The following is a 21,058-nucleotide window of genomic DNA, read 5'->3' as shown; positions in this document are numbered from 1 at the left end:
GGAGAAAGCTGTTGCTGAGGGCTATCAATGAGGGTAAAAGATCTGGAAGCACCATTTTTTGTTTTTGTTTTTTTTGTTTCTAAGATGCAAAATCCAAGGGAGAGGATGATAAATACTCATGGACACTGGTAGTCTTTACAAATCAAATCTAACATTCTGTTGGCCAAAAGGCAACTGAATGATACAATGTTTACCATGAACGTCCTAGCGATGTCTAAGCTGGCAGGCAAGGATGCAGGGTGTTCATGGGCAGGATTGGCCACAGGCTGATGATTGTTGGTGCTAGGTGCTAGGTAGTTGTAGGGTTCTTTATACTATTGTACTTTTGTGTGTGTTTGAAATATTCTAATAAAAAGAAAAAATATTTTAAAATTCTAGCAGATTCTGTTCACTCTCTCTTCTGGGGACTTAAGATCAATTATTGATGCTAAAACCAGATATGCTGATATGATATTCTCTTACCAGGAATACAACACCTCAGACTTAAAAAGATTATAGATTTGTTAATACCTTTCTGTTTACTAATTAATATTTTTAATATGTTGAGAAGAAAAAAAAATGCCCTGAGAATAAACTGATTTTCAGTTTCAAAAACTAGTATTAGCAGGGGCACCTGGGTGGCTCAGTCAGTTAAGCACCCAACTCTTGATTTCTGCTCAAGTCATGATCTCAGGGGTGTGAGACTGAGCACATGTCAGGCTCTGCACTGGGCATGGAGCCTGCCTAAGATTCTCTCTCTCCTCCCCCACCCAAAACAAAACAAAACAAAACAAAACAAAACAAAACAAAACAAGTATTAGCTTGTTAAGGGTTCTTTTTAAAAATTGATGATACTCTGATTAATTGTTAAAAACAAAATTCAGACAAGACTTCATAAAAATACATAGAAGTATACAGACTTTAAAACTGTTTCGTATTTGGAGACACCATGTACATTACTGAGTCAATGGTGCTGTGAAATGAAAGTATTGGCAGGGCGTCTGTGCTCATTGATTTGGTAATTACAGTGACAGATTTAAGAAAGCTCACTGATGGACAAGCTGCCTTCTTGAAATTTAGTCTCTATCCTATATTCCACTGCCCTTGCTGATCATCAAAAGCACCTCCATTTTCCTCGGCAGAGTTCAGTCCACCATGTAGAATCCACCTGCGGGGGGCTTACATCATCAGGAGGTACCTGGGGGTTTTCTTGAGCTAAAACCAGGTGGGCAAACACTCCGCACAATGCAGAGAAGCCCGGAAGAGAACTGGGAACTGGAAGTGATGTCAGCCTGCTCAGGCCTTTAGGTGGGAAATGTCACAGAGGCACCTAGAGAAAGCAGTTGAGACAGGGAGTGGGGAAGGGTCGCTAGTACGGACTCTAAGTGAGAGACTGGGCAAAATCAGCAGCTGTAAGTTAATGGAGAGTAGAGTTCTTCTAGATAATCAAGCCAGTAGAGCCAGAAAGGCTTCAGGCTAGGGTTGTGGTAAAAGGGTTACAAATAAGGAAAATGATAAAGAGATATAAGGAAGGGAGAGGAGGCCGTGCAAAGCACTGGGAGTGTTTCTGAGAGGATGCTTTGACCACTACCCTCTAATTATTGTTTTGCTTTCTAGGAAGAAAAAAAAGTCAGAAAAAAGGGTTTATAACTTAAATATAGCTTCGAAAAAGTAATAAACCCAATGTGATACCTCCTTCAGAAAGAGAAGCCGACAAAAAAAAAAAAAAAGAAAAAGAAAAACAACTTTATTTCTATTCATCTAATTATATTTTGAGAAATGGTTTTAGAGGGGAACCAGCAGAAATCAAGGAGAAGTAAGGCCTTCTGCCCACATTCTTGCTCAAGCAGCATGTATGAATTTCAGTAAGCCATACCTTAACAATTTCTTCCCCACTGACATGCCGCAGCCGCCCTAGGATGTCCATGATCCGGTCTGGAAAAGCCTTCCATTTCAGCAGAGCAAGGAGGTCCACTAAAAAAGCAAGTGCAAAAGATGGTGAACACTGGCTATGTCAGGGACAAGCAAAGCCCAGACCCTCCCTGTCAGGTAGAATCTAGAGGAAGAGAAATAGCCACAAGCGCTACAACGGCCACTTTAGTGCTGATGTCAAGGCCAAAGACACATCTGTGAAACCTGGAGGTGCACTCCAGAGCTGCTAAAACCACAGGAAACCTTACAGGCTGCTATTGCCAAGGGGTTCCTCCAACTTCAGGCGAAAAGAGTGCCTCATTCTGGCATGAAAAAGCAACTAATTTCAGTCTCCCTTAGCATGCATCAGCAACAGGAAACAAGCCACTGAGGACAGAGGGGGCAGCCCTCTGCAGATGCCATCACCTACCATTCTGGGTGAGTTTGGTGGAGGACAGCTGTGTGGAGATGAAGAAAGACTCTTTGGTGCTGCGCTGGAAGATGAGGCTGGAGGGGATGTTGGGGCAGCCATTGTAGTCCTCTTTGCAGCAGGGCAAGCCCAGGTACAGAGCATGGTTGTTAAACGTGCTGTTCTCATCGCACTGTAGGCAAAGGTAAGAGGACACAGAATGTTTTCTGAACCATGCCATGTGTAAAAAGAAGGTCGCAGGAGATTTTTTGATGTTGATATTTGCTCTCATCTTCCTGAGATTTTGGGCCTCAGGTCCTCTTAGAGGAGTGCTTTCTGTTTGGAAACGCCCCAGAATGGCTCATGTGCCTTTTAAAGAGAACATGATGGGGCAGGTGGCCTCCACCTGGTGTACACGCAACTTTGGTGGCAGCTGCGCTGTGACGGCTGACAGAACCATGATCTCAAATGGCAGGTCTCTGTACTAGCCAAGACCACAACAGCACAGAGGAGTTGGTAACAGACTTCCATTACTTGTGAAGTGGGAGGTGGGAAACAAAGGGCCTGCTGGCATTACTTGTGGGAAGAAGGCCACTGTAGTTAGAAGACAAAAGCCTGCCCACAGCTGTCCTGCTGTCATCCACCAGCGCACTACCCTGGATCCTTTGGCCTGCCCACTGAAAACCACCTAACTGAGAACAGTGTGTGAGAGTGGTCTCAGGGGTGTGAGGGTTGAGGTGAGAGACAGCCAGGCTCCATACCTTGTACACATAGAGCTCATGGATGTCATCTGAGAGAGTGGTGCCATCATCCCGCATCAGGGGTGAGAATGCAAAGCCAAAGAGTTTCTTTTCCCCTTTGTCCTTTGCTGCAACCAGAGCTAAGTGTTAGTTGTTTTTGCCCCTCACTTTGCTTTTTAACAGAAATTCCCCTTGTGCTTATCACCTACATTCTTTACTTCTTTGTCCCTTGCTTTCATTAATTACGTAGCTACCTGACTGCAGGAATGATAAGAAACGCACTGGACTGAGTTTCCATTTATATCCCAAGGTACACAGGCTACCTAGACTCAAATAGTAACTAGATTGCTGGTCTTGATAAACCAGAGGCTCTTTAAGAAGCAGTTTAATATGTAGAAAGGAAACACCCAAAGGAGAATGACACTGGTAATTATCCAGTGTCTGGGTCAGACACCAGGAAGGGCCAGTACCAGACTCCATGGTTTGAGTCACTGTCTAAAGAGCAGCCTCTGATGACATCCCATCCCTGAGTACCCATTTATTCAGAATTCCTCATTTTCTTGCCCCAGTAATAAGAACCCTCTGAATTCTCTTTCCGAGGAAAGAGTTCTGAGACAATAGAACATTCATATCCTCCAAGGAACGTGGAGAGAAGTCTCACTCACTGGAACAATGTCTGAACTCGAAGCGCAGATGGGAGCCCCGGAACCGGTCGATGGGGATGGGCAATTTGATAATCTCTCCCCAGCGAGGACTATTACTGTGGTAGAGGACAAAGGAGTGGTAGGAGCTCCTATTTGGCTCTCCTGAACCCAAGCTTATGCAATCCTGAAAGAGAGAAGCAAAATAAAGTGTTATCTTCCTGGAGGAATCCCCTGGATTTCTCTGTGGCACTAGGACGTTTTCTCCTTTGTGCAGGTCCCATTTTCCTACCCGGCCAAATCTACAAGATGAGAAAATTCATTTCACTTAAATTCAGTACTTTTGGAGACAACTGTATAGATGGTATAAAGAATCCACAGTCAACAATGCTCCTTCTTTTCCTTGGGACAGAAGTAGCACACACACTGCTCAATCAACTGGAGGGAAGCTGAACAGTGTATCTAAAGCACTCAGATGAACTCTTCATTCTCAGTCGGAAACGAAACAGTGAACTCCATGGGAGAAGTCAACTGTACATGACAATTTACCTGATCAGAGAATTAACTAACTTATATAGTGGAAAGAGTTTGTTTTCTAATCTTCCTTATCCCAATGTTGCACTGGCATTTTAGTTTGCCCTTGGCTGACCATCCTTGGATATAGATAAGGCAGAACCACCAGATTTAACTTGACCCCTTTTCCAAATACTGCCATGAAGATGTAGTCCCAACTTCCTGGAAGACAGGAAGCCACAGGTAATGCAATCAGGAGCAGCTCATTATCCGCACAAGGGTGGTGTGAGCAGCTGACAGCTCTGCTGATCTTGGCATTATCCATGCAAACAGTGGACATGCCTTAGTCTTTGAGGTAGGTTTTTAAAATTATGATGTTTTTTAGTAAAATCTCTACACCGAATATGGGACTCACGACCCCAAGATCAAGAGTCACATGCTCTTCCAGCTGAGCCAGCCAGGCGCGCCCCTCCTCTTTTTTGAAATTAATTTATTTTCTTGAAGTGGGTTTTTAAAATGAAATACAAATCATTCTCTTCCATTCAAAGAGAATAATTCCAGAGGACTTTTTCCTTTAAGTTCCAACAAGTGTATTCTTAAAATCACTTAAGTCTAGTCCTTATAAAGTTTAATGGCCTATGAAAATAGCTTCTTTCCTTTAATGTGGCTATATAGATTTCCCTTTCTTTTTCCTCCCTCCCCTTCCATTCCCTTCTCTTCCTCCTCTTCTTTCCTTCCTTCCTCACTTGGCCATTAACTCATATCTAGCTTATAAACTCAGGTACAAAAATCATAAAATTCAAATGATTATAACTCTCCCATATATTATCCTGGGAAATGTAAGAAAAATAAGAGACTAAATAATAACTAACATTTTCTGTATTTTAAAAAAATAGCTGGTAAATGTCCATCCAAAGATACATATCTGAAGTGTTACTTCTTGGCCAGAATTCTGTTTCACAGAAAACATAAGAAATAAAAAGTATATACTTCTCTAAAAAAAAAAAAAAAGAAATACAAATCATTGTTTCTACCACCAATTAAACATTTCCTCTATTTCTTTCTAGCTTTGGGAAATGATTTTGACTAATTTTACCCTTTTCCTTCCATAAAATGCGGATGATCATTCTTGTTCTGCCTACCTCACAAGGCTATTGTCAACATATAGGAGCGAGGTCTGTGAAAGAGTGATTCGTCTTCTATCAAGTGCTATGCAAATGATGCCTTGTTATTTGCCATTTAGCATGACATGAGTGAGGGAAAAACTGACATACTGATATTGGAAAAACAGCACTCTGGGTCTTCACTTTGAATGAAGAGTGACAGAATATATACTTGCATCTTTATACTGGCACTGGCTGGAAATAATCATTTAGAGCCTGAATCTGCTATTCCTTGTCACACACATAACTTGGTACCAGCAAGTGAGTGCTAAGTCCCATCCTTGACCAAAGAGCAAATGTAGCTTTATTAGCTTAAGGAACAAAAAGAGTGGGACCTAATAACAGTTACCAAAAGTAGGCAGCTTGATGCTAGACAGAATGGCAGAAAAAGTAACATGTAGGACAGAACTAGAGGGAATAGGTTTAAATTGGAGCAGGAAAAATTGAGGTCAGACACTAGGAAGAATTTCTAAACAGGCTGTATGACACTGGAAATCATCATCAAAACATACTGAAGGGTTACCCTGAAAAAAAGAAAAGGCAGAGAAGAATGTATATGTGGTGAGTTGAGTGAGGTCTGCATGAGGAGAATGGATCTCTGGATAAAGTCCATAGAATCACTGTAATTATTACAGGGTTAGCTTCCATTCCAAACTGACTGGCAAACCTTACCTTCAATATTTCTCCATCTGCGTAAAGCACATACATGGTCACTTCAATATTCTTTTGTACACTCTTTCCCCCTCTTTCGAAATCCCCCTTCTCCAAGGTTAGGTATAGGTCATTGCGGATATCGCCTATGGGGAAAGAAATGCCATGTTTTTATGACCACAGAAGCCACACTGCCCCCATTTGTATGGGGACCCAATTTGGGTCCTCCAGGGTTCAGATGGGTGCTCAGGGCATTGCAAGCTTGGTTAATAATGGTGGACATCTACCGATATCAGTGCAGTGGTACTCAGGTTGGTTAGTCATGTGCTAAGTCTGAATTCTAAAGGTGTTCACCATACCCTGTCCAGCGTGGGAAAAGGTGGGGCAGAAAAATCTTCTCTCATATTACAGGTGACTAGTCAGTCTCTCTACCCTCCAGGAGAATAGCCAAAATCTGAGCCTTCCAAAGGGGAGAGATTTTAGAATCAATAGGAATAACACTTACTTTTATCATGTCTATGTCTTAACTACTAATCCCTCCTCTTTTCCCTCCAAAAAAAAAATAAATAAAAAGGTAGTTTCCCTTTTCTTTTATAGGTTTTCTTTTTTTCAACTCTTAACCCTTCTGTGTCTTTCTAGAGGATACACTACTTTTTCCTTCTGGAAGCTTAGCTCCAAATCCCATCCCTTCCTGGAGTGCCAGATGGAGGTCACTGGACTGTCGTTTTTTCTTCTTTGTGTGGCAAGTGCTCTGGGAGCAGATTACTCTTCAGAATCACAGGTGCTAAAGCACTGGGATGACTATCTGTTGTGCTCTTGTTGCTTCCCTGTGCTCTGATTCCTGCCTACTTTGCCAATATCTGTTGCTCAGGACTGGGCAGGAGAAGCTCAAACTGCAAGCTGAAATGACCTAAGAAATGACCACATCTGCCTTTTTTTAGGGGAATGGGATTATCAGTTCATGTATAAGGAGAACTCACTTGGGCTGCTCTAAGCTTCTAAATTTGTAACATGACCAGTTTTATTCATACATTTTAAAGAAGGGCTTTTGACTTTCTAAAAAAACCCAAAAACAAAAACAAAAACAAACTAACACAGTAAAGTCTGGGAAAAAAATCTTCGAAGGAAAAAACGGCAAAGGAAAACACACGAGGCCAAAGTGAAGATGTGTTAGCATCCTGAAGAATTCAATTGAGAGGTGACGGAATGATTAACTTGCAAAACAAGCCAATTCAGAATACTCTTTCTACCTCAGTTCTCAGCAAAAGTGGCACATCTAAAAATGTTCATTACTGGGAATCACAATGACATGAACAAGTATTGTTTTCTGGTTAGCAAGTGAGCTCTCTGGTTTGGAAGAATGAAGGGGGCGGGTAAACAGAAGGGGGAATGAACCACAAGAGACTATGGACTCTGGGAAACAATCTGGTTTGGTCAGATACATGATGATGGCTCCTTTTCTGCACAGACCACCTCTCTGATTAGAATCTCTTATGCATGAAATATGATAGACCAGGACTGGCACATACCGGGGTTTTGAGGTCTTCATGATCAGACCTTCTATTCTTCAGGTCGTCTTACTATAGCAGGAATGCAGCCATGGCTATTTGGTTGCATAATGAAGCTCTTAAAATACTTCCACTCAGGTGGGGAAGAGCAGCCCATAAGAAGCAATTAATTATTCTCTGACAGCCCAGAGAACTTTCTCTAATGTGTGAAAAACATCCTGTTCTCCAAATAGCCCTGAGGCTACCATGAAGAAAAAGGAAAATATGTTCTGAAAATCACATACAAATGCAACTAACTGCTGGATAGGCAGGACAGCCTTGAGGGAGTCTATCCCTGCAGTTAACACAGACTTGCTCTTGGGTGAGGAGAGCCTCTATTTCAAATTTTCATGAGTCTGGCTTTAATCTGCCCCCTTTGGACATCTCTGCTTGGGCCTTCCCAGCATATCATGAAAATAGCACTCAGGTGTGCAGGTAGGGTAGGAAAGGAAAGCAGAAGGGAAACTCAAATCCATCAGTTTTCTACTATGGGCAGGAACTGAATAAAATCAGTCCTGAAAGTAAAATTCAAAATTAAATGGGAACTTTACTATAGGTAATTGCTATTATAATAGGATAAATGAGAGTTGGTTACACCTTGAATTTTTAACAATTGAAGCAGACATCTTAGAGCCTTTTTTTTTTTTATAGAAGTCTCTTAGTTACACATTAGCTTTTCTATGGAATTTAAGTAATTATTTCATTTCTAGGCTGATTTGGCATAAAGTGAATAGAGAATTTTAATGTCTAATCTAAAGAACAGGTACACTGCTTAACTATTACTCTGGTTTAAACCATCACTCTCTAGAAATTATTTAAGATAATCCACATGACTTGCAAAAGCAGATATTGGCCACCAGCAATAGTATTCTAGCTTGTACAAACATTTTAAATTTCTGTGACTCTATACAAAAGTTAGCCATAAATAAACATGTCCTTCAAATGAAACATTTAAACTTTTCCTAGCAATATATGATATAGAATACTCATACAAAAGTGGGCATTATCTTAGAGATTGATAATGACAGAATTTGATCTGTGTTGATTTTATAGAGTGAGCCCATCGTTTCTGGGCAGCAACTCCAGGGCATTGTAAATCAAAACGCCAATTTCAAATGGAAAGATGGAGCTGGATATTCCTACAGTTTTCATTCTTTTTGAATTTTCTATTTGAACAGAATGCCTTTAGTGATATCTTGCTGAGAAAATTTATCAATACAAGTAAACATACCCTCTGAGTTACAGACTGAAGCAGCTTGATTTCATCAGATCTTTCACTGCTCTTTATTTGGAGAACAGACTTGCCTAAGACCGGGGCTATTCTCAGCAGAATGGATATTAGGCTGCTTTATGGGTTGCTATTTTGCAAATTATGGCCTCGATTTCAAGAACTGTGATAGTTAATGTTGCTGGGGACTTCTTGTCAAAAGCTCTCTGGGGGATCATTTAAAGAGAGCTCTCTACTAATTCTCCTGAAACTAGGAGAAAACCTAAGAAGCAGGCAATGTGAAAGGCCCCTAGGATCTAATGACCCAGGCCTGCCTTACGGATAGCCTCCCAGTTTCCCTGCTCTTCAGCTGTCCCTGTTACATGTTATATGTTCACAAAGCCCACCAGTGGAATCATGCGTTTGGGTTAAGGCACTGTCTCCAGAGGCTCCTGTAAACTTTAGCACCAATTGCAAGGAAATATTACCAGCAGAGTTTTGAGGATAGGCACACTACAATGAGGATGGGAAAGAGAAGGCCTGAACAATGGTTTGTGAGGTTAGTTTGCAGACCACTATTTGGCTGGCTACCTGCTAATCACCTAGGGAGCTTATTAAAACTAGATTTCTAGCATCTACCCCGTGAGATTCCAGTTCATCTTGGGCGGGGTCTGTGTACATAACATTAAACAAACAAACAAAATCACCAGGTGATTCTGATGCTCTCTGGGGTTTAACGCCAGGAGACCAGACCATGGGGTTTGGTGGGAAGACACTGATGAAATCTGGCTGGGTGTGGGGGGCTAGGAAGCTCTTAGGAGCACAGAGGAATGCCAAGAGTGTTCTGGGAAGGGGAGGTTTCTCTGTGGGGTGTGGGAGTAGGTATGATTGAGGGTGGCCCTGCCTCCCTTTGTTACGTGTGCTCTGCTTCCTGAGGTTAGCAGAGCATCTAACAGCATCAGCAATGCCTTATATCTCTGAGTGCTTAGCTCAGTTGACATGCTACAGAGTTTCTGGATTGGAAAGATGAATGAATGAGGCTATTCTTGTAGGAGGGCCTCTGAATATATTGTCTTTGTCCTTTTCAGAGTCTGCCAGAGTTGTCAATGCCAGCTGTTGGTAGAGCTGCATGCCAGGAGACTAGGGACTTACGAGGAAGCAGAGGTGGGCAAACTTTCTGTAAGAAGCCAGATAGTACATATTTTTGGCTCTGTGGGTCACACAGGTTTCTGTTACATGTTCTTTATTTTCACAACCCTTTTAAAATGTGAAAAAACATTCTTGGCTGGAAGGTGGTACAAAAATAGGCTGCTGGCTGGATTTGGCCCAGGGACTACAGTTTCCTGATACCTGGCTTGGAGTGTTTATGTGTCAAGAACAGCTTCACTACACCACCATGACACATCAAAAATCTAGATTCTTATAAGTCCCCATAGGCAGCTGCTGGGAAGGAGTAAGGTAATGAACCTGAGGCCACCTTATCACGTCAGGGATTGGCCTGGAACATTCTGGGGTCTTAGAAGGAAACTGTTTTTCAGCTACCAGAAATCTTAGGGGGCTGAGTACTGTGACAGAGCTGCAGGCAACAGTGACAAAGAACTGTATGCCTCATGGCCAGGTGTGACCCTCTGAAGACCTGCATCCTAGTATGACACTGGAGAAACAGAACTCACAATGTGTTTGCTCCTCTCTTCTAAGAGCAGACTCTAGTGGTTTCAGAACTGAGGTCTGGCTCAGGCACCAGAGCATCTGTTAGCAGGAGAATCTCCTGCCAGACACCCTAGCCTTACTAGGAATTTTGGGGCCACATGGTTCCAGCCTATGTGGAATTCTATCCCAGGAGAAATGATCCAGGACAGCCCATACAGGTTTGGGTGCTCAGACTCATTTGGATTCTTTATTGTATTCATGTTCCTTCTGTATGAATTAGTCACACCACATATTAAGAGGCTTTAGGTTTAAGGATACTAGTATTTAATACTATATTATTTATACCTTGTCTACTTCTAGATAGGATTAGGAAGGATAGTGCTGTCTTTCCCTGAAGACCATGTGAAGCTAGAGCTAACCTTTTCTCGGTAGACACAGCAGGCTGCTCAGGATGCACCAGTTTTATCTCTTGGCAGAACAGGAGTGAAGTCCCCTGACAGCACCATGGAGACATGGAGACATTAACCACCATTCAAGTCAGACAGTTTCACACGTACGACCAATGTTTTATTTTGTTGTAGTTCTTATTTTAAGTAAGAGACCTTATCCCCCAAAAAAGACTCTTGGGAGGACTTCTTTAGAACCCAGGAAAGATGGGTTCTTTACTTTTAAATTGTGTCTTCAGTGTCACGCTTCTACTGGTTTCTACTCTTACAAGGCCAGTGATGTTCTCTGCTCTACCAGGAAGATAGGAATGGGCATAGTATGACATCATTATATATGGCTATTCCTTTCTTGAGTCAAGGATGTGATGATCTCCCAACCTGCTGTGGGACCAGATGTGATCATTCCCAAACCATCCCTGAGATATTGCGAAAGCCTCATTTGACACTCAGACCGACCGCAGTCCTATAAATCTACTTGTGGTAAATACTTTCATCACTACCTTTGAGGAGACCTTTCTTTTAAAAGTCATGTCTCTGTGGGTTTGCCTTTTGTGTGAGATGTGTCCAACAGAGTTGAAAGACAAACTTTCTACCTTTCTTAATTCTGTGTAGCCTGGAATAAGCACCTCTCATTTTCTTTTCAGTGGAAGTAGCTGATGTGTCTTCTAAAACTCTTTCCCTGTAGCTATACACCTAGTTCTTGTGTTCTTAGTTTCCTCAGATCTTAATAAACACCTAAAATAATGCACAGTATTCTAGGCTGGGCTGGTAGGTTCTTTTTTTTTTTTTAATGTCTTGTCAGTTACCCCAAAAGCCAAGGCTGATGAAGGATTAATAATGTACATGATACCCCACCCCAGTATTGCAACATTCCATGAAACAAATGAAGATGGAAACAAAGCAGGCAAAAAGCAGACAGGGCACACAAAAGCAGGAACTTACACCCAACTATCTTCATCTCTGCACCAGAAAGAAAGGGGCGAGAATGAGGGGACAGCACAGAGAGAGACAAAGAACAATTAAGACAAACAGGAAAAGAGAAAAAAAAAACAAACATCACTTGCAGGTCGGTGATGAAGCATGCACTTTTTATCAAGGGTCAAAGCAGAGGACAGAGTGTATTTCTGAGCACAAGGGCAAGAGTCAGAGGGTCCCCAGAGGGATGCCATGCCTGCAGAGTTGCCTTCTAAGGGCAATTTCGGAGCAACCCGGGGAGGAGCACTCCTTGTGCCAGGGCTGACTCAGGGAGGGACAAAACCTTCCTAAGGAAGAGTCCCTCCTAGGACATGGTTCTTGAAAGGGGTCCCAAACTAGCGGCATTACCATCGCCTCAGAGCTTATAAGGAATGCAAATTATTGGGTCCCACTCCATTCCTACTGTATCAGAAACTCCTGGGGGTGGGCCCAGCAGTCTGTTTCTCCAAGCCCTGCAGGTAACTCAAGTCAGAGAACTACTGCTTTGGGAAAAACCTCGTCCTCAGCCAGAGCACATTAAATCAAAGGGTGGGTTTCTTCTGACAAGATGGAAAACCATGTCACTCATACGAAATTTGGCCCATATTGCCCACAGGAAATGAAAACCCTTAAAAATTCAAGACTGAGACAATAAGTTAAAATGTAACTCCCATAGATCCATGACAGAACTCTGTATTCCTACTGACTCCAGGGAACAGGCTTTATAGGAAAGCTACGAACGACAGGGTGATGTAGAAGGTGGTGGCATGGCTCTGCTGACTCGGGCTTGGTCTGCAGGAGGGTACAGCCTCTTCTTCAGCAAATGGTTTTAAATCATTCCTTTCAGTTTACAGTCTTTTGGCCAGCAGTTTTCTTTTGGCTACTTCATTGGGAACAATGTTAACTCCGGCTTGTTCATCTGGAACACTTGTCCTGCTCTAGTCTTTCCTGCCCTTTTCCTTGAAAAGAAAAATCTAGAAAGGAGTTATTAGCTTTTGAACTGAACTAAAATGACTTTGGAGAGAAGGAGGAAGTACCCACAGGAATATGGTGACCAACCAATAAAAGGCTGTGAGTGCTTAGTTTCAAAATCAGGCTCAAAATCCCATGTCTATTTGTTTCTCTGTAATCAAGAATGTCATCTCCTGGTTGGTGTGCCTTCTTTGGGACCTCCTAGGGCACCAGCAATAGCACTCCTGCCTCTTGCTCACTACCACGGGTCATGAGCAGAGCTGGATGGCTGTATGGTCAGGACCTCAGCTGTGGTACAGAGTAGCACATTTCTGATTCACAGCAGCCACGTGGTGTGTTACACACCCATGGAAAACAATGGGAGACCATCAAAGAGACCTTTTTCAAAATGGTATGTTGGATACTGGTGTGGCTAGGCTGGTTGAACTCTGTAACCTAAGTGTGGAAATGCTCACAGTTACTGACATAATTCATTGCTTTGTTCATTTCTCATATGTATGTCCATGTATCAAGAAGCTGCAACTTCTTGTAACTTGGTCATACCAGCACTATACAGGCTGAGGGAGTGCTGCAGCCCATGAACAGCATTCCCACAGGTGAAGCGTGGATCAGCTGTAGGAAGTCTCACCAAGGGACTTCGGAGCATATGGTTTCCCAAGATAGGTTGACTGCAGTGTAAAACGTTCATGTACACTTTTCCTGTTGCTCCAGAATCTGCAGACCAGCCCTATCACCATGCCTGAGAATGGCAAACTCACTCCGATGATATCTTGGAGTGCATTAAGAGGTCTGTCAGTCAGTTGTTAGTTCACAACCCTGGAAGTGGCCATCTGCAAAAAAACTCTTTCCTCAGGGGGAAGAAGGATAGAGGAGGACACAGATTATGCACAAAGGACTGCATCCTGCCTGTGAACCAATCCTTACTTTCAGCTCTAGCACTTAGTACTCAAAGGCAGACAACGCAGGAAGCAGCATACTCACAGGCCTGGCCTGGACCTTTCAGGATTGCAAATCATATGATGGTCCCCTCGCTGCCCAGTGCAGGAAAAACTCCCTTAACCTTAGCTTGTCTCACCAGTACCTGATACAGCTGATTTCCCCCGACATGTCTAGCATACTTAGAAGTCCTTTCTAAACCTGTGTGTCAATGATGCAAAGAGATGTGGGATGGTCCACAAAAATATTTCTTTTCTTAGGTGAGGGTTAGACAACGTAACTCTTGAAATCAAACCTTGCTTAAGAATTGTTTTGACTGAAGTTTGTTCCTTTTTAGTCTCTGTTCACTTGGTTTTAATCTTTGACTGTGAAGGCTAAGAGGAAAGAAATGTCTAAATCTCAGGCAAACAAGTTCTTAAAAGAAAGGAAGGACTTTAAGTATATCTCTTAGAATATATTACTCCACCTCATGAGCCTGGATATCTAACTTAAAAAAAAAATCACCAGATCAATTTTGGTAACCACCTCTTCTTTCTTTCATGACATTTTGCCAGGAAGCCAGGACCATGCCTAGGCTCTTCTTGTCCTGACAACCAGGGCTGAGGAATGGTGTCAAGACAGGATGGAAGAAATGTCCTATGAAGGACATCGCTCTACAACAGTCAGATGGGGACTTCATAAGCATGAAGTCTCCCTAGCATTTAAAGAGAAACATGGATTTGATTGAGCCGCCCAGGTTTCCCATCCAAAAGATCTTTGTGTGTGCTTGAGCAGGAGATGAGATGCAGCTTGCTCTGCATTCAGTGTCTATGGGGAGGGGATGCAGGCAAGAGAAAACAGGTCCAGGCATAATGAGGGAAGTTGGAAGGCAGTTGGAATCCATCACATGAGCCTTCTCTGTGCTTAGGCCATACCCTCCTTGGGTACTGCTGACAAATTTTTTCCAACAAGGGGATTTACAGCACCATGAAGAACTCCAAATAGGTGATACATAGAGTGGTCACAAGCAGTTCAGTCTGGCCTGCCCTGACTCTTTCAAACGGAAGCAAACAAGCTTTTACTGGACCATTAAAACTCAATGGAAAGGGTAGGTCCATTTCTCCTGTAATCTATTCAGAAAGCCCTCTATTTCCCTGTTCTGATTTCCCTTTCTTTGTTCATATCTCCTCTGCTTATCAGACCGCCTGCACTCCATCTGAGCCCCACCTCTATCCTTTCCTCACTCCCTACAGTCCGCTTGGCCCTGATGGTCTATTTCAATCCGCTTCTCTTTGCCTGCATTGACCTGACTAGGAAACATGAACCTGGGACTGATCTTCTAGAACCACACTTGAGGGTCGATGCATTCCCATTTCTGCTCTGGCTTTCCACTGGGCATTAGATGAGAACAGTGAGCCAATCCCTGAGAAACTGGCTAGGTAGCACTATTCCTAGTGTCTTGCCTGATACATTGTTTTCTGATACATTAAAATGTATCTGCTTTTCCTACACGAATTGGATTCATCAATACTACAGGCACATATTTTGGTGTATTCTTCCCCTTCCCTCTTGTGAGCCGAAGAGAGTATAAGGCATCCCCATGAAGAGTTCCATGTTGGGTCCTACCATCCAGATTCTACAGGAGACAGCAAAGCCCATCTGCTGGATTGTCATGTTGCATGGGTGAATATGATGTGGGGGCTTCTGGAAAAGAACAGATGCCAACAAAGGAGCCACTGACTACAGACTGTAGTCAGCAACCTGACTTGGATTCAGAGGCTTTTAATGGCTGCAGGGCTCCTCCCCAGCATAGTTCATCATCTGCTCATGAGAGGAGCACCAGACTCCATCCTTCTAACCCTTCTCCCAACCCAGCCCCAAGAAGGGCTGCCTACCTGGCATGATGACATCAGGAAATCCCAATTTTCTTGTAATTGCCAATCCCCTATTAAATATCATGGGGTTTTCTCTCCTAATCTGTTCCATGTCTCCGCGAAGAAGCTGCAGAGAAATGATAAGACCTGCAAAAACAAAAGCATTTTCTTACTCAGAACCACATTTCCACTCTGTACTGTAGTACTAGAAAAGACATAAAGAGTCATTTTTTTTTCTGGAGGAAAATATGCAAAGCTCAGCATATTTCTTGAGAAAAATTTTGATGCAGGAAGTATATGCTATTCTAAAGAAACATTCTAGAAAGCCAAAGGATTTTTTTCGTTGTTTCAAATTTTTATTTAAATTTTAGTTAACATATAGTGTAATATGGTTTCAGGGGTAGAATTTAGTGATTCATCACTTACATATAACACCCAGTGCTCAACACAACAAGTGCCCTCCTTAATATCCTCTCCAGCAATCCTCAGTTTGTACCCTATAGTTAAGAGTCTCTAGGGAGTGCCTGGGTGGCTTAGTTGGTTAAGCATCCAACTCTTGATCTCAGCTCAGGCCTTGATCTCAGGTTTATAAGTTCAAGCCCTGCTCTAGGCTCCATGCTGGGTGTGGAGCCTACTTAAAGGAAAAAAAAAAAGAGAGAGAGTCTCTTATGCTTTGCTTCCCTCTCTTTCTTTTTTCCCCTATGTTCATCTATTTTGTTTCTTAAATTCCACATGAGTGAAATCATATGGTGTTTGTCTTTCTCTGACTGACTTATTTCACTTAGTGTAATACCTCTAATTCCATCCATATCATTGCAAATGGCAAGATTTCATTCTTTTTGATGGCTGAGTAATATTCCTCTGTGTGTGTGTGTGTGTGTGTGTGTGTGTGTGTGTGTGTGTACAACATCTTTTTTATCCATTCATCAGTTGATGGATATTTGGGCTCTTTCCATAATTTGGCTATTGTTGATAATGCTGCTATAAACATCGGGGTGCATGTATCCCTTCAAGTCAGTATTTTTGTGTTCTGGGTAAATACCTAGTAGTGCAATTGCTGGATCGTAGGGTACTTCTATTTTTAACTTTTTGAGGAAGCTCCATACTGTTTTGCAGAGTGGCTGCAACAGTTGCATTCCCAACAACAGTGTAAGAGGATTCCCCTTTCTCCACATCCTAGCCAACTTCTGTTGTTTCCTGTGTTGTTAATTTTAGCCATTCTGACAGGTGTGAGGTGGCATTTCATTGTGGTTTCAATTTTTATTTCCCTGATGATGAGTGATGTTGAATATCTTTTCATGTGTCTGTTGGCCATCTGGATGTCTTCTTTGGAAAAATATCTATTCATGTCTTCTGCCCATTTCTTAACTGGATTATTTACTTTTTGGGTGTTGATTTTGATGAGTTCTTTATAGATTCTGGATACTAAACCTTTGTCAGATATGTCATTTGCAAATATCTTCTCCCATTCTGTAGGTTGCCTTTTAGTTTTGTTGACTGTTTCCTTCACTGTGCAGAAGCTTTTTATCTTGAAGAAGTCCCGATAGTTCGTTTTTGCTTTTGTTTCCCTTGCCTCCAGAGACATGTCTAGCAAGAAGTTGCTGGGGTCAAGGTTAAAGAGGTTGCTGCCTGTGTTCTCCTCTAGGATTTTGATGGTTTCCTGTCTTACATTCAGGTCTTTCATCCATTTTGAATTTATTTTTGTGTGCCCCCCTGAACTCTGCTGGTGCATTTTTCCCCCCAGGGCCAGTGTGATTGAGAGTCAGAGTAGCAGCACACCTCTCCCCAGTAAGACCAGCACAAACCACCGCCACCCCTGCTCCACACACACCAGGTCTATGGATCACAGAGTGCTGCAAAACTTCAGCTCTAGTGGAAATAGGACCATCTCATCTTAGGTTAAAGACTGTCCCATAAAGAAGTAATTGCACAAACTGACATTTGTGCGGAATATTGGAGAGTCAGCAACCTGGCCCCTGTCTCTCTCCACCCCCATCCCTGCGAAAGAGATGGATGAGGATTAATAACGTAAATTAAACTCAGCCCTAGATATGTAAATAAGGCTCATTTAAAAATACATAGAAAACTAATATGTCAACTGTTCCACATATGAGTGAAATCATATGGTATTTGTGTTTCTCTGACTGACTTATTTCACTTAGCATAATACCTTCTGGTTCCATCCACATCCTAGCAAATGATAAGATTTTATTCTTTTTGATTGCCAAGTAATATTCCATTGTATATATATATACCACATCTTCTTCATCCATTCATCAGTTGATAGATATTGGGCTCTTTGCATAATTTGGCTATTGTTGATAATGCCGCTATAAACATTGGGGTACATGTTCCCCTTCGAATCAGCATTTTTGTACCTTTTGGATATATACCTAGTAGTGAAAACTTAGCTCTTCTTAATAACTTTGGAGACTGCCATGCCTTGGAGTGGCTTGACACTGTTGTTTAAGGCCCACTTTCTATTTACAACAAGGCTATGGAAGTTAAAAAACAAAGAAGGTTATTTAAAAGAGATTATGAGATAATTGGGAGGTTAAAACAGAAGAAACATGATTCTACGTAAATTTGAAAGCTATCTTCAAAAAAGCTCAGAGGCTTTTAAATAGTGCTTCTAATTTCATCAAGCAATTAATGTTCAATTTAGAAAATACAATCTTTCTAATGTGTGGAATTGCACCAAGATTTAGATAGAAATTAAACAGTTTTAAAAGAAAAGGAGGGAAAAGGAGAAGAAGTTGAGCTAAGATAAATGCTGCTGTGAAATAAAGATGGTCTATTCCGGTTCCTGAATGATATTGGCAGGTTAATCACTGATTCTCATTAGCATCAGGCTTTCTTGGTGATGCTAATACTGAACAGGGATAGAAAAAATGATTATTAATATTTGTCTTTTATTTTTGGCTAGGGTATGTATTCTTTGTTCAGGAAAACACAGACTTCACAATGTGACAAACTCTGCAGCAATTTTGTTCACTCTGGATTTAAATTGGAACTCAAGTTACCTATCAAAGCACATGGAATCCATTTTAGAAAGAACAGAAAATGCATTTTGGTCAGAAGTAATTAGGAAAGGTCTCAAATTATCACAAGAAGAAATAATAGAAAGTGACTGGGGAGGAGAATAAATGTTTGTAGGGAATTGAACTTTACATATGGCAACTGATCAGCAAAATTCACTGAGGTCGGTATGATCATCAGCAGCAAGTGCAACACAAAGTTTTCTAGCCAGAGAAGTATGTTACCATGGCTGGCGCTGGGGGCAGAATACTTGGCGCTGGACTTGCGGATGATATTCTCGTGGATCTGGGACCACTCACTCTCGTTGTTGCACCTGCAACAGAAGGACAGGCATTATGGCTCTCAAGGCTTTTCGACATCTGGTCTGATGTTCCAGCTGAAACGCTAACTTTGAAGGGTAACTTCATACTCCCTTTCTTATGTTTTACTAAATTAGACAAAGCTTGTTTTCTGTTAAGGCCCAAAGAAGATTCACACTTGGGGAAAGTGTTGAAACTCTAAAATGAATCTCAACAAATATTTTAGGTGGCAAAATATCCTATTCTCTGAAGTAGCACTCTCCCACATGACAAGTTTTTCTCTTCTAGTCCTTTACACACATGCACACATGCACACACACACCTACCAGGCTCCAGAGGCAAGTTCCTGAGAGGGAAAATAACAGTTCCTTTTGACAACGACTACTGTTTAGAAACTGCTATGCCTTGCATTGGCTTTGTACCATCATTTAATAGTCATTATACTGGCCCCAGAGGAAAATCCTGCTAACCTCAGGGTAGTGTGGATATTTGCCTGTGGCTGTTTCAGCCAGGCCAAGAGAGGAAGAAAAGTTTAGGAGAGTAATGAGTTTGATCCACTGTGAAATCCTCTTTAGTCAAGGGGAGGGAGAGCTTAGCAAAGAAGGTTGAATGTCGAAACATATAAAGTCCTTCCCAAGGGCTTCAGGATTGGGACAAAAGAGAGAATAGAGAAACAACATTGCACCTCTGCTAATTACTGACATTTCAGAGTCTTTCCCTCTAAAGGGCATTTCCAAGAGTGCTGCAACCACACAAGTACTTGTTATAGTTTAGAAACAGAGACCAGGAATTCCTCATCCTAATGCAAACACTTCGATGAAACAACTGAAATGAGATTAGAGTCATCTCTTGAAAATTCCACGTGATACCAAGAGTCCCCATAGCCTTGGCCCCACCCCTTCCCCTGTTGCATAAGAAGGTATGGGTCCATACTTTCTGACCCTAAAATGGAAGACCCAGGCACAAAGGAAAACTCACAGGACCTTTCCATGGTTACTCAGAAGTGTGCAGTCCAGCACAGCCGCTTCAAATAGGAAACCCCAGTAAGAGTTTTATCATGTGAAATCATATGGTATTGGACTTTCTCAGTCTGACTTATTTCATTTAGTATAATGCCCTCTAGGTCCATCTATGTTGTCAAAAACGGCAAGATCTCATCTTTTTAAAAAATGTTTTTATTTAAATTCTATTTAGCTGGGGCACCTGGGTGGCCCAGTAGGTTAAGTATCTGCCTCTGGCTAAGGTCATGATACCGAGGTCCTGGGATCAAGCCTGGATTGGGCTTCCTGCTCAACGGTGAGCCTACTTCTCCCTGTCCCTCTGCCCTGTCCCACCCGCCCCCCTCCCCCAACCACTTGTGCTCTCTGGCTCTATCTCTCTGCCAAATAAATACATAAAATCTTAAAAAAAAAACAAGTTCAATTTAGTTAACATATAGCGTATTATTACTTTCAGGGGTAGAATTTATTTATTTTTATTTTTTTAAAAGATTTTTTATTTATTCATTTGACAGAGATAGACACAGCGAGCGAGAGAGGGAACACAAGCAGGGGGAGTGGGAGAGGAAGAAGCAGGCTCCCAGTGGAGGGGCCTGATGTGGGGCTCGATCCCAGAACGCCAGGATCACGCCCTGAGCAGAAGGCAGAAGCTTAACGACTGAGCCACCCAGGCACCCCAGGGGTAGAATTTATTTATTCATCAGTTGCATATAACACCCAGTGCTCATTACATCAAGAGCCCCCTTAGTGCCCATCACCCATTTAGCCCATCCCCTCCACCCACCTCCCTTCCAGCAATCTTCAGTTTGTTTCTTATGGTTAAGAGTCTCTTATGGTTTGTCTCTCTGCTTTTACCTTATTTTATTTTTCCTTCCCCTCCCCTATGTTCATCTATTTTATTTCTTAAATTCCACACATGAGTGAAATCATTTGGTATTTGCCTTTCTCTGACTGACTTATTTTACTTAGCATAATACCCTCTAGTTCCATCCACATCCTAGCAAATGGCAAGATGCCATTCTTTTTGATGGATGAGTAATATTCCATGGTATGTATGTATGTATGTGTGTGTATATATATATACATATACATCTTCTTTATCCATTTATCTGCCGATGGACATCTGGGCCCTTTCCATATTTGGCTATTG

At 42.0% G+C, this 21,058-nt stretch overlaps 1 protein-coding gene across 3 annotated transcripts in view; it reads right to left on the bottom strand.

Annotated features, from left to right (window-relative positions):
• DOCK3 (dedicator of cytokinesis 3) overlaps window positions 1-21,058 on the bottom strand; it is a 480,644-nt gene that overhangs the window by 83,486 nt on the left and 376,100 nt on the right. For all 3 annotated transcript variants that reach the window (XM_034658384.1, XM_034658385.1, XM_034658386.1), the window contains 7 exons: window positions 18,836-18,924; window positions 15,594-15,719; window positions 6,029-6,153; window positions 3,705-3,867; window positions 3,061-3,167; window positions 2,321-2,492; window positions 1,856-1,953 (listed from right to left, as the gene is read on the bottom strand). In XM_034658384.1, coding sequence (XP_034514275.1) covers window positions 1,856-1,953; window positions 2,321-2,492; window positions 3,061-3,167; window positions 3,705-3,867; window positions 6,029-6,153; window positions 15,594-15,719; window positions 18,836-18,924 — 880 coding nt within the window. The remainder of the gene's footprint in view (window positions 1-1,855; window positions 1,954-2,320; window positions 2,493-3,060; window positions 3,168-3,704; window positions 3,868-6,028; window positions 6,154-15,593; window positions 15,720-18,835; window positions 18,925-21,058) is intronic.

This window comes from Ailuropoda melanoleuca, chromosome 4 (assembly GCF_002007445.2).
Source record: "Ailuropoda melanoleuca isolate Jingjing chromosome 4, ASM200744v2, whole genome shotgun sequence".
NCBI classification, from domain to species: domain Eukaryota; kingdom Metazoa; phylum Chordata; class Mammalia; order Carnivora; family Ursidae; genus Ailuropoda; species Ailuropoda melanoleuca.
This window is presented reverse-complemented; position numbering and strand designations above follow the sequence as displayed.